General features: G+C 37.5%; 1 protein-coding gene across 50 annotated transcripts in view; it reads right to left on the bottom strand.

Moving 5' to 3' along the window:
• Nucleotides 1-12345, bottom strand: part of GTF2I (general transcription factor IIi) — a 47308-nt gene that overhangs the window by 716 nt on the left and 34247 nt on the right. For 22 of the 50 annotated variants that reach the window (XR_015278406.1, XR_015278408.1, XR_015278415.1 and 19 more), the window contains 11 exons: nucleotides 10734-10799; nucleotides 9722-9905; nucleotides 8852-8904; nucleotides 8190-8300; nucleotides 7277-7357; nucleotides 6294-6477; nucleotides 5382-5410; nucleotides 4963-5013; nucleotides 3632-3670; nucleotides 1759-1864; nucleotides 1256-1330 (listed from right to left, as the gene is read on the bottom strand). Coding sequence is in view for 21 of the 50 variants with exons in the window: in XM_086859113.1 (XP_086715239.1) it covers nucleotides 1272-1330; nucleotides 3632-3670; nucleotides 4963-5013; nucleotides 5382-5410; nucleotides 6294-6477; nucleotides 7277-7357; nucleotides 8190-8300; nucleotides 8852-8904; nucleotides 9722-9905; nucleotides 10734-10799 (857 nt within the window). In the remaining 29 variants the exon portion in view is untranslated. Of the gene's footprint in view, nucleotides 1-1255; nucleotides 1331-1758; nucleotides 1865-3631; nucleotides 3671-4962; nucleotides 5014-5381; nucleotides 5411-6293; nucleotides 6478-7276; nucleotides 7358-8189; nucleotides 8356-8851; nucleotides 8905-9721; nucleotides 9906-10733; nucleotides 10800-12345 lie in introns of all 50 variants that reach the window. The other 28 variants (XM_086859113.1, XM_086859115.1, XM_086859130.1 and 25 more) reach the window with 2 other exon arrangements.

Below are 12345 nucleotides of genomic sequence, written 5' to 3' on the forward strand. Positions count from 1 at the left end.
TTTAGAAGAAATATTTATTTTATTATAAATTCAGTGGATGGCCTAAAGCATCCCAAACTCTGAACCACTGCAGCATCAAATTGTGCAGCCACTGCTCAGACATTTCTATAATCTTTAATTGACAAATGAGATGGTTTTTTATATCTCACTGGCTGCAGTGCATCCCATGACAAATCCGTTTTTCCTGCAGTGTATTTTATCCTGCCACTTTCAATTTTATGACAAAAAACCTCCATCACAGACTTCACTGATTTAATAAAGCCACAATTGCTGTGCCTGTAGTGCTCAGGGCACAGACAGTTGGGATGCTGGTTCTTCAGCTCCTGCAACTTTCTACCACATCATTTCATTGTCCTGATGCTGCCTTCTGTGTCCTGGGCTGTGTTCAGATGCACAGAGGGAGGGACAAGGCTGTCCCTCAGCTCCAAAAATTTAGATGGTGCCAGGAATGAAACCCACAGGTTCTCCTAGCCAATGCTTCATTTAACTTTATACCAGTCAAATCAAACTGCTGAATTATCAAATGCTGCATAATGAGGAAGATGCTTGGGTTTCAGTATTACCAAAAAACTGAAATTGGAAGAATTTCTACTGTTTTCTTTGAATGAAGCACAGAGACTCCAAGTCATGCAGGTCAGCATTTTAGATTTGGTGATGTGATAGCATTGCTAACATTGCTCTCCACCACCACAAAAACATAATTTTTAGGAATAAGGGGTGTTAAAAGTAGAGAAAGATTTGGACATCTGGGCATTAATTAAACTTTTCATAAAAACTTAATTTATTTAAAGAAATATTTAATTTTTAATTTAATTTATTAAAAGAAAAAAAAGAAAGAAAAAGAGCTTTCCTGCTCAGTTACAATTTAGAAATATATGTGTGTTACCAAGAACAACAATGCTTTTTCAAACAAACATGTCAGAGCTTTTCATAAACACTAATTCCCTCAGCTTTCAGTTGCTTCTTCACATCTCTTCTGAGGTACATGATTACCATCACACATTTTAGGCCACATTTTTCGAGGATTTCCTCACAAATTTGAACACAGTGTAGTTTATATTGCATTTGGATAATAAAGTGCAAAACATCTGACATCTTACATGTGAGAACTAAGACACATAAAATAATTCACAACTAAAGTACTGGCACCTTCTAACATTTAGTATTATACTTCATCTCTCTTTTCCCCAGCCAAAAATATAAAAATATTCTTCCTTGACAGGTGTTGACTTCAAGAAACACTAAATTCTTTTACCCAGTATTGATGAGGTCTATGACATCAGGTCTGGATCTTGCTTCATTTGAGAATTTTCTTCTGTTTCTGTGTTATCTGTTAAAAAATTAGTAGTGAATGAAAAAAGTGGAGCTTCCCCACCGATTTTGTTACTGCTCTACTTAAGAAAAAATTAATAAAAACATGAAAAAATTAATTATCTTTTTAAACTAATAATAATAATAATAATAAAAATAAATAAAAGTATATTCACAGCAATCAGATTCTGTGGAAATTAGCATTTCCAGTGCAATGTAAAGCAGCTTAGGTTCTTAGAGCACTCTAGTTCTTAATGAATGGAAATAAAATCAGTATTAGTAGGACTGCTTCTCTCTCAACTACATACAGATTTCTGCATTATTCTATTTCAGTCTAACCCAAACAAATTTTAACCCTAGCTAATTTTCAAAGCACAGTATCATACAGGAAGACATAATGATATGTTAAAAAAAAAAAAAAATCACATTGGCTAAAGCATTCATCACCTTTTGATACAGTTTTATTCATTGCAGGGATGCTTGGAGGTAAATCAAAGGAATCTTGTGTCTGTGTAGCACTGTCCATATGACCCAGAGCCTGATTCTGTTCTTTCTGCAGAGAATATGATGTTGGATGGAAAATGGTTTTTCCCTGAAGTTGTTTAGAAGGTTTGGGGTGAGAATAATTCATCACTACAAAGCCAAGCTGTTCTACCACAATCATTTTATACCTTCCAGCCTAGATCTGAAGTGATTTTAGCTACTGTATGCCTTTTCACAAAAACATTTCTGTAGTTACAGTGTCTGAAGCCAATTTTGGATGCTTTTCTACCACTTCCTAACCGTCACATTTAAGGCCTGCAGCTGAATTTCCTCCACATGACAGTATTCAGGAAAAACTGTCCTTCTCCTGCATCATCTAGCTTCAGCAACCCACAGAGTTTTGGCATGATAAAGATATTTAATGTTCCAGCCTTCCTAACTGAGCTTAAAATCTGCAGCTCAGCTCTGCTGTGACTCTAACACTTGCCTTCTCTCTGTCTTGATTGCTGCAACAGGTCAGTCCATACTCCAAGAAAAACTGACTTAAAACCCTTGGAGTTAGCCTGTAACTCAGTTTGTAACACTCATTCTAGTTGAGAATGTTCACTTGGCTTGGCTTAGAGTTCAATGACACAACAGGGAAAGTGAAGAAAGAGACTGGAAAGGGAGTTTACGTGGAAAAAGCTACAGAAGAAAGGAACATTGAGATTTGCTGCTTTCTCTTTTGGGGCAATGAAAACAGGATTAGGGAATTAGCCAAAGTTGAGAATCTCGAGATGGAGAGTGCTGATGCACAGCAGCCATCATCCCAGGGCTGCTGGCTATGTTGCCATCAAGCTGCCACAAACACATCAGCAAACCCTCCTCGGGACCACCTGGCACAAAGGCAGGACCCCAGCAAACTCCCACAGCAGCCTGGATCACCTTGGAGCCACAGCAGAGACAAGCAATGGCCAGCCAGGGCCGTGCTGACAGGCTGGGCTACAGCAAAGGCAGCACTGACAGGAGCACAGCACGCAGCAGACAACAACATCCCAGCTCTCAGGTCCATTCAGGATTTCTAAGGCAAAACCACATGGGGGGATACAAAACCTACAGCTTCTTGGGTCTTACATGCATCTATGTTCTAGACAACACTTCTTCACCAAAAGGGTTGTCAAGCCCTGGCAGAGGCTGCCCAGGGAAGTGGAGTCACTGTCCTTGGAGGCATTTAAAAGCTGTGCAGATGTGGCACTTGGAGAGATGGTTTAGTGGTGAGCTTGCCAGTACTCTGGCAACAGTTGACTTGATGCTTTTAGAAGGCTTTTCCAAACTAAAAGATTGTATGTTTCTATCTAAAAAGGATACAACTCAAATATATTCTTGGACAATAGGAAAGTTGGATGTTTTCTAGAGTTTAAGTGCTAGAAGAACAATAATACTCCGCTCATGTGCCCCCAACACAGTGTATCGAATCCAATATGGCATGCAGAGTTCCTGATGATCACTTACTTGCATCAATTCTGGAAACTACTCCACTGAATAACTGGATGCATCATTCAGGATATGAACAGTTACTCAGAGCCTATGTATAGGCATGACTCACCAGCCATGAAGAATTCATAAAACTTCTTTGTAAAATTATTTAAATTATTATAAAATTATTTAAATACTAATTTTTGCTGCTAAGTATTTTTCACATGATGCAGCATGATATTAGTATAAATAAAGAAATGTGCCAGGAACCAATAAAAGACCTTTTCTTGGTTTTGACTGACCTGACTTTAAGAACAGATGCAACTTTGTTCAGCATTACTTAAAAAATATTTGTTGATAATAACTGAAGACAAACACTTACCTCCTAGAGATACTTCTATTTTGTTTGGTTTAGCTGGCTCTAAAATGAAAAAAATACAGTCAAATGAATATGAATATAGTTTCAACAAGATAAATCAGATTAGGGAAATTAAGTTTTCCCTGAAAAAAGAACCTAATTTTTCTTTAACAATCAGACTCATCTCTTTGTCTGAGGTAAATTTGTGTAGCTTCCTATAATCTGCAACAAAATATAAATACACCCCAAACTTTTATTACATTTAACTATGCAACACTTTCTCTTCTAAGAATGGTTCACTGTGGCAGACATACCACCAAGACCCAGAACATAATGTGCATTTGCACAGAATACACCAAATTTGGAACAGCATAAAGAAAGAGTCACCACTTCTCCTAAGCATTGTCTTAGTATGTGTACTAAGTATGTGTACTTTGGGGGAGAGTGGGAAGGTGCATAACAGAGGACAAGAATGCTTTAATTCCATGCTGAGTTTTCTACTGTCTCTGCATGGATTGTAGGTGAGCATGTTCTGGGAAAACCATTTAACCTTTTTAACACTGCAGATGTTAACAGCAAGCTCACAGACCACCAGTAGCTGATTTCCTCCCTCCCACACCCAAACAGAAGAGCCAGTAATTTCCTTTTTAATAGTTTTCATCATACAAGTGTCCCTTACTCTTAAAATGTTTATCAGATTTTTTCTCTTAGTTTTCCAGTTTCTTTGTATAATGATTTATTCAGTCAATTGCAGTTTTCCCCACACTACACGAAGTTAGGGTACACATTCTTAAAAGGTATATGAACATTTAGAAGCTGTACTGGATCAAAGCAAAGTTGCCCAACCACATTTTCTTTAGTTAATTCATAGCCCAAAGCTAAATTCTCCATTCAGACTAGGATAGGTGATGTGTGTGCAGTCCCAGGTGCAGTCTAGTTACAGAGCTTGGCAGCAGGCAGAAATTCCATCCAGCTATGCAAGCAAACTTCACTTGGCTGTACATGCAGACATGCACACATTTGAGTTAAGCAGATATTAATAAATGGATATTGAATTGCCTTTACACCATTTTACAACTTTACACGTTGCCCCCAATAATCTTTCTCTCCAGCTCACTCACCATCTGCAAAAATCACACCAAGGAAAACACCAGTGATACAGCTTGAAGAAAGCAGAGGCACTTTCCAGTAATGTTAAACAGCTATTAAAGTGTTGCACACAATTTCTCAAAATGAAATGACTCATCATGAGCACCTTAACACCTAGGACATGAGTGCTAATGACATCTGCCAATAAGATGCAGAACTCCACACCCCACCCCTCCTGCAAGGACACATGTCACACTCTGCATCACCTGTGGTTGCTGCTGGTGCTGGTGCTTCTGCTTCAGCTTCTTCCAAGAGCTCTAAGATTAAACATGATCATTGTTTTAGTTCACAATGAAAATGGTTCACATGCAATACAAGGACAATCTTTAAATCTGCAAATCCTGAAACTTGTCACATGAACAGGTTACTAACACTGTGATTGAGATGCTAAATTTTCTGTTCAATTTTTTCTGTTCCAGGAAAAACACTTCCTGTCTTGCCTTCAAACACCAAAAATTTCCTCTTAAGTTTCCAGATGTTCTTCAGAGACGTGTTCAGTACATGTTCCACATGTTCAATATAGAGACCTTAACAACTTGAGGCCTCTGCCACTAACACAATGTAGAAAATGAATCTTGGTAGGTTACAAAAATACATTTGTCATCAGTGTATCATAAATACTTACGATTGTTAATCACAAGTCCTGGAAATGGTCTGGAAAGAAAAAAAAAATAAAAAAATTACTGATTCTAAAATGCACTAAAATGTGTGTTTCCTTCCACTGTAACCTCCCCATACCTTCTGTAACAGAGGTCATGCTAAAAAATGAAAAGAAAGTCAAGTGAAACAGAAGGAATAGCATTTGGGCATTTTGGTTCTTCAAAGCTAGCATTCTGAAAAGTAACATATATGGGAATAGCTAAACCCTTACCTTGAACATTGCTACTTATCAAAGGGCCACCTCTTCTTTAGGGTTCAGTACAAAAACACATCAAAGTCCTTTTGGTTAGAATATGTCATGATTAAGGGCTAAGAATTCAGAGCCCTTAGTAAAATCTATTTAAGGAATTTCTCTTTCTAAAGATAAACTGAAGCTTTTGAACTCCTATGAAGTCATCTATGATTTGAGAAGTTACAGAAACTGATCAATTTTTATTTTCAACTCCTCCTTAGAATGATTCCAAAGTTTGATCTGTTCTGCTTCATTCATACAAATTAACATTGGATATGTGTGTGTGTCTATGGAGATACACACCTACAAATGAAATTCCCTTACACTGTAACTGGACAATATTGTATTTTTAAATATTGAATAGAAACCAGTGAGCTCTGAACTTGTCTCAAAACTTGGTATTATGACTGGGAAAGCAAGGCACAGAAAACTACAGGACTTTTGTACACATTATGATTAGATTTCAACTCAAAAGACAGGTTGCTCTAATATGCAGTAATAGGCCTTTTGTCATACTAAATTGGACTGTCCTCCTTCATTTGACATATTGAGCCAACAGCTATTTCAAGATGTACAACTTCTATTCTCTCCATTTATTCCAGCTATGGGGCTGTACTCACAATTTAATTAATGGCAACTACATACCTAGTGACAGTAAACTTGATAAACTCTGCTGATTCCAAAATCTTCTTCATTGAGCTGATTTCCAGATAACTGGGTGCTTTAAATGCCACACCTGGAGGCATTCCATCCACCAAAATACAGCCAGGGTTGTTAGTGATTTTTCTGTATGGAACTTTCACAGGAAAATTCATACCAGTGGCTTCACCTAAGTGAGAGAGGTTGTGTTTATTTTCAAACCTAGAGTTTTTATGATTACAATGAAGAAAAAGTCTTCAGAGTATTAGAAACAAAATTCAAACCATGCTTTCTATCAGATCTGAAACTATGAAAATTCACTTGACAATGAAATGATTACAGTGTTAGAAATGAGGTCTGGATTACACTCATGAACATTACTAGGAGAGCGTTAGTCACAACTCCAACTCTTACAGTTCAGCATATAAAGAACACAGATTCTGCTCTAAGAGAACACTGTAGAACAGGATATAAAAGGAGACAGCTACATGAAGGAAAACAAAACCTTTCCTGCAGTGCTAAGAAAAGGAATTCAATGCAGCACGAGTGAAAGAATTGCAGATAGGGGAACCCAGGTCATTACTACTGTACAATGCAAGGTAAACCAAATAAAACTATACCTAGCAAAAAGATTAAATTGCATTTTAAAAATTACTCTAACCCCTAGTGTTAAGAGGTCAGGATTATGAAGCCCTGAGACTGTCAGCAAAATAAATATTTCATCCATGCTGACACAGCAAACAGGAAAAAGGGAACCATGAAGCAATCTAGACTCTTAGGACTTTGTTTAAAATACCAAACTGCCTACATCACTTACAAAAGATTCTTTTTGGAGTCAAAGCACAACATTCATATACAATTTCAAATTTGTTCATTTTAATGACCATATACATAATTCACTGCGAGTGAATATTCATTCAGTAACTCCAGTATGAACAACATTAATTGCACTCACACCTATATAAAAATGGGGAGTAAGAAGCAATTACCAAATTTCTGGCTAAAAAGTTCATTTACTTGCTCTCTCAATTGTCTGGCATTTTCTTTTGGCAGTCGCTCACTTTCATCACCTGGAAGAAATTGTTAGAATAGCATCAGAATTAAGCACAAATTTTCCCCCCTGAACTTTGTTTATCCCTGCATGTTTACTCAAAGCAGGTACACCCAAGAGTTTCTAAACAGGCACTGTCTTTGTTCCTCGTTTTAGTAGTAACATGGAATAGTAGAAATACACCAAAATAGATGGTTGCTAAGAAATTACAGAATCCTAGAATGGTTTGGTTTGGAAGAGACCTTAAAAATTATCCAGTTCCAAGCCCCTGCCATGGGCAGGGACACCTTCCACTAGACCAGGTTGCTCCAAGCCCCATTCAACCTGACCCTGAACTTCCAGGGACAAATCTAGAGATGTCTAGAGATGCTGTTGTAAAGTAATTTAAATCAACAAATTGTATTTTATTTTCTTACAGAACATATGTAAAGGTAAAAGCAAATCTGATCATTCAGTAGATGACCATAGCATGCAACAAAAAAAGCAGTAATCAGTGTTAAGGCAAAGCAGTTCAGCCTGCATGGTCATTCAATTCAGTTCAAGTACTGACAACTGGAAGTTACCAAGAACTCCAAATCAGTATTGAATTTATTGCATCATAAAACTGTGGATACTTCTTAACAGGTGGTTGGACTAAGAATATTCTAAAGATGTCACTGATGAGATGTTAATGAGTGTTGGTTAATATTTAACATCTCAGCAAAACCAAAAGGTAACTTATGTTCTTTCTTGGCTGTACTTGCATTTCATCAAACCAGCTTGACATTAAGAACAACCTTTATCAGACTAAAGAGATATCAAGAAGAATATAAGCACAAGTAGTATGATGTGAAACCAGCCAGTATACACACCTGGTACAGTTACTTGAACAATGTTGAGGTCTTCAACACGTGCAGCTGTATCCACTACTGTGTTTTCTGTGGTCCTTGCTGTATTGGCTTTACTGGGGGAATTATTTTTTCCTAAGAGGATTAATTTAGAAAACATTTATAGAGAGCTCAAAATCTTCAGTCTCATCTATAAAGAAAATATTGCAAAACAACAAATATTGGCAAAGTTTTCAAAGAGGACCTAGTTTTGGTTTCAAAATCGGAGCATTTATTCCATCACCTACCTACCTGACACAATTTTCTACTGGCTATCTGCACTCCTGTCTCTGGCAAGTGTGTCATTCAGATGATCTACAACTAATTTATCTCTAGACCTGAATAACTCCTGTGAATCCTACATTACTGGCTACATTTTGATAGAATGTAGTAAGGAATATATTAGAAGCACAATTATTTGTGAATAACTTAGAAAATTAATACTTCCTTGTTAGAGCTATATTTAAACTGTAACTGGTAAGTGCTTTTTCCATCTTAAAAACAAACAAACAAACAAGCAAACAAACCAAGCACCTGCTTGTAGAATAAATATTTCAGAATTTATTAACACCATGCTTCTCTCATAATTAATATTTAACCCTTGAAATAAACTGTTATCTAGAAAGTTAAGCAGTTGCAAAACTCACCTTGGGGGCTTGTAGAAGACTCTTCTTTGATAGCTTCCTCAACCATCTCAGGCCTGCAAACAGATTGAACATTTTACATACAATAATAGTTACAACATCAACATTAAAGAAAATCCCATTTTCTAAAAATGGTAACTAAGTGATATCCTCTGAAGAATGCAATGAATGAGAAGCTCTGTAACTTCACAGAATCTCAAACTGGTTTGGGTTGGAAGGAACCTAAATCCCATCCGGTTTCTTACCCCTGCCATGGGCAGGGACACCTTCTACTAAACCAGGTTGCTCAAAACCCCATCCAACCTGGCCTTGGGCACTTCCAGGGATGGGGCAGCTACAGCTGCTCTGGGCAACCTGTGAAAATTTCTTCCAAACATCTAATTTAACCCTGCACCCTGTCAATTTAAAGCCATTCTCCCTTGTTCTATCACTACACGACCTTGTAACTTCTCTTGCCACTGTTCCTGCACCACCACAGGAGTATCTAAACCTGTTCTAGGTAAAAGAAGGAAAATTCTTACAGCCCTTGTTAAAATAATCTCCACTCTCAGCTCTCTGTTCATTAACAACCAGCAAGCTTTATGAGTAGCCCATAATTTCTCCTTGCAGTAGGAACTAAACCAGTGACGTGATAAATGTGATGGATTAAGAAATATGGCCTTGATCTTCCTCTCACAACAAAGTCTATAAATCTTTCAGAACAAAGAGATTATTGTATCTTGGTCCACTTGCACAGCTTTCCAACCATTTCCTCAAGTACTAAAAACATTCTAGTGTGTATTTTATAGAATGATTTAGCAACTTGGCAACACAATTTCATTTTTTTATCTACATTTCAATTCTCAGATTATTAAAGCCATATGGGAGACTTACTTTTTAAGAATAAATTTTATTTTAGATTTATTTCTCAGGATCTTCTCTAGTCTTGGAATCCCAAAAGTCGCAGGTTGGCGGAAGGGCACTCCCTCAGGTAGTCCTTCCACATAGAAATCCTCTGGGAAGGAATCAAACAGTGCATATGGCACCCTCACTGGCTCACTGAGTCCCAGAGCTTGCCCTGCAATGCAATAGAGGTACCAGTTAGGTGATGGCTGTGTACAGAAATAAAATACCTCTGGTATAAATGGGTGAGAGTAGCTGGCACATACATATTCAATTAGGTAGAACCTGCAGGCTCTGCCTTTTCTGGTGACAACTATGAGTATGCAGGAAGAAAATGAAGTTTCAAACCTAACTCATCCTGTTGCAGTAAATCTCGTATTTCAGTAATTTGCTGAAAATAAGTAATTTGCAGCCAGCTAATGCCACTGGCTTGGTCTGCATACAAGACTATCCTATTTGTATGCCACTTTGTTGAAGGCAATGCATTCTGCCTCTTTCTCTTCTAGAGAACAGCACCAAGGGCAGGTGAGATCAGTGCTCTTGTTCAAAAACCCACACTCATCTGAGTAATGAGAAGCCATTACTTCCAAAAGTCACTAGCTTCCAAACAGCCTGCACGAGAAGAAGTGCTGGAATATAATGGAGCACGTTTCTCCAGATACCACCCATAACCCATTTTGAGTCATGCAGAGACATACAAAGTCCCATTTATAAGCAGAGTGATGAAAGCTTAAAATGATGTGCCAGTATGTGGAATCACTCTGTCTGTGGATCACTAAAAAAACTGTGATCCAACTAGAACTTCTCCATTTTCAAACCCAAGTAAAATAACCAGTGGAAATATGACACTGGATTGCAAGTACATGAAAATGAACTCAGAAGGGAAACATGAATGTATAAAAGGATTGCAGGACCACTGGAATGAACATATGAACACCCCTCATACATCTAACTGCATGTTCACAAGAAAGGCATCCCAGTAAAAAAGAATCAATAAACATACCGCATTTTTCACTAAAAAGATCTTCAACTTTCTGCTTTAAGTTACTGATTCTGGAATTCCACGCCTCTGCCAGGAGGAAATTGGAAGAATTAGAACAACACTCACACAATGAATCAGTCTTTGAATAACATTTCAATAAATGTTTTATAAATTATTATGCTTGATAACCAGTTTACTGTGCAAAAATGTGCAAAATGGCTTTCATCCTGCAAAACTATATTCACATCAATCCTCATTTTCCTGAAGCTTTGAAAGATATTGCCACTAGATAAAGCAAAGGTGATTAAAAGTGAAATTAATCCAAGAGTGATCCAAATTTACTGTCAGCATAAAACACTATCAGATTGTACAAAATTTACTCATCTGAACCAGCACCCATAATAGTGGCAGAAAGTTCCTCATATGTTCAGTGACACAGCCCTGAAACACATGCCTCTCCCCTGAGAACTTTAATCTCTAGCAGTTTCTACTTTAGTGGTGAGATTAAATATCCATCTAGATGGGCATTTTGTTTCTGCCAGCCATCAGAGCAATTACTAAACTGGTTTACTTGTGGCTGCACTAAGTGGGTCTTAGTGCTGGTCTACAAAACTAAAACCTCAGTCTAAAGTTAAAAAAAGTTGCAGATTAAAAAAATAAAAAAGTCTAGGTCTAACAGCAACAGGGAAGTCCAAGAAAACTGTATGCAACTCTGAACATGAATAACATCCATGCCAAATCAGTATCTCATTCATTCTCAACTGGCTTGGTAGGAGTAAATAATGCCTTTCTAATACGTTTTATGACCATACAGCTAAAGAGAAAGCATAGGGGACAAAAAAAATAAAACAAATAACAAATTCCTACACAAACATAAGCAAATAAACTCAGAATATAAGTATCCTGAAAAAAAAGGTTTACTGAGACATAGAACTACTTACAGTTACTCTGAATGCAGTCATTCATCTCACTTGACAATGAAGAATTTTTTTGGGTTGCAAATTGACCCTGCTTTCAATACTGAGATTTCTGTTCCAGAGCACTGCACTAACAGGCCTGGGCTCCATGGCCAAAAAGCTCTGGCCTACATTCATGAACACAACTACAGGACTTTCAGTCCTGTCCAGCTTTTCCTTTACTGATTTTTCAGAACTGGAGAGGTCAATCATGGCAATCGTGAATAATCAGCTCTGACAGGTCATGGCTTACTAATGTTAGTTCAAATCCTTCCTAGTCCCTACATCCTACCTAGGAATGGCACAGTGATGTCAGCATTTTTGATTTGTGGAGGGCTTATGAAATTTATGCACAATATCACATCTCAGCTGGGTTTATGCACTTGGTGGTACTTAGCAGCAGAAAAGTTCTTCAAGGGTCTGCAGCATTGTGCAGGAACAGACCAGCAAAAATCTAAAACTAAGTCTGCACCTGAATCAGTAAGATCTAATGGATCTGGGCTGCAACTGTACAACATACTCCTCATATCATCCAAAATTTCTCTATGAAGAACTGAATGTACACAAAAGCAAGAACTTCAGTCATTCACTAATTGTACAACAGAACATGAACTCAGAATACCTGATATGCAATCTGGATGTTCCATACCGACATTAAAGGAATGCATGTGTGTTAA

This window comes from Cyanistes caeruleus, chromosome 21 (genome assembly GCF_971803275.1).
Source record: "Cyanistes caeruleus chromosome 21, bCyaCae1.hap1.1, whole genome shotgun sequence".
Taxonomy (NCBI): Eukaryota; Metazoa; Chordata; class Aves; order Passeriformes; family Paridae; genus Cyanistes; species Cyanistes caeruleus.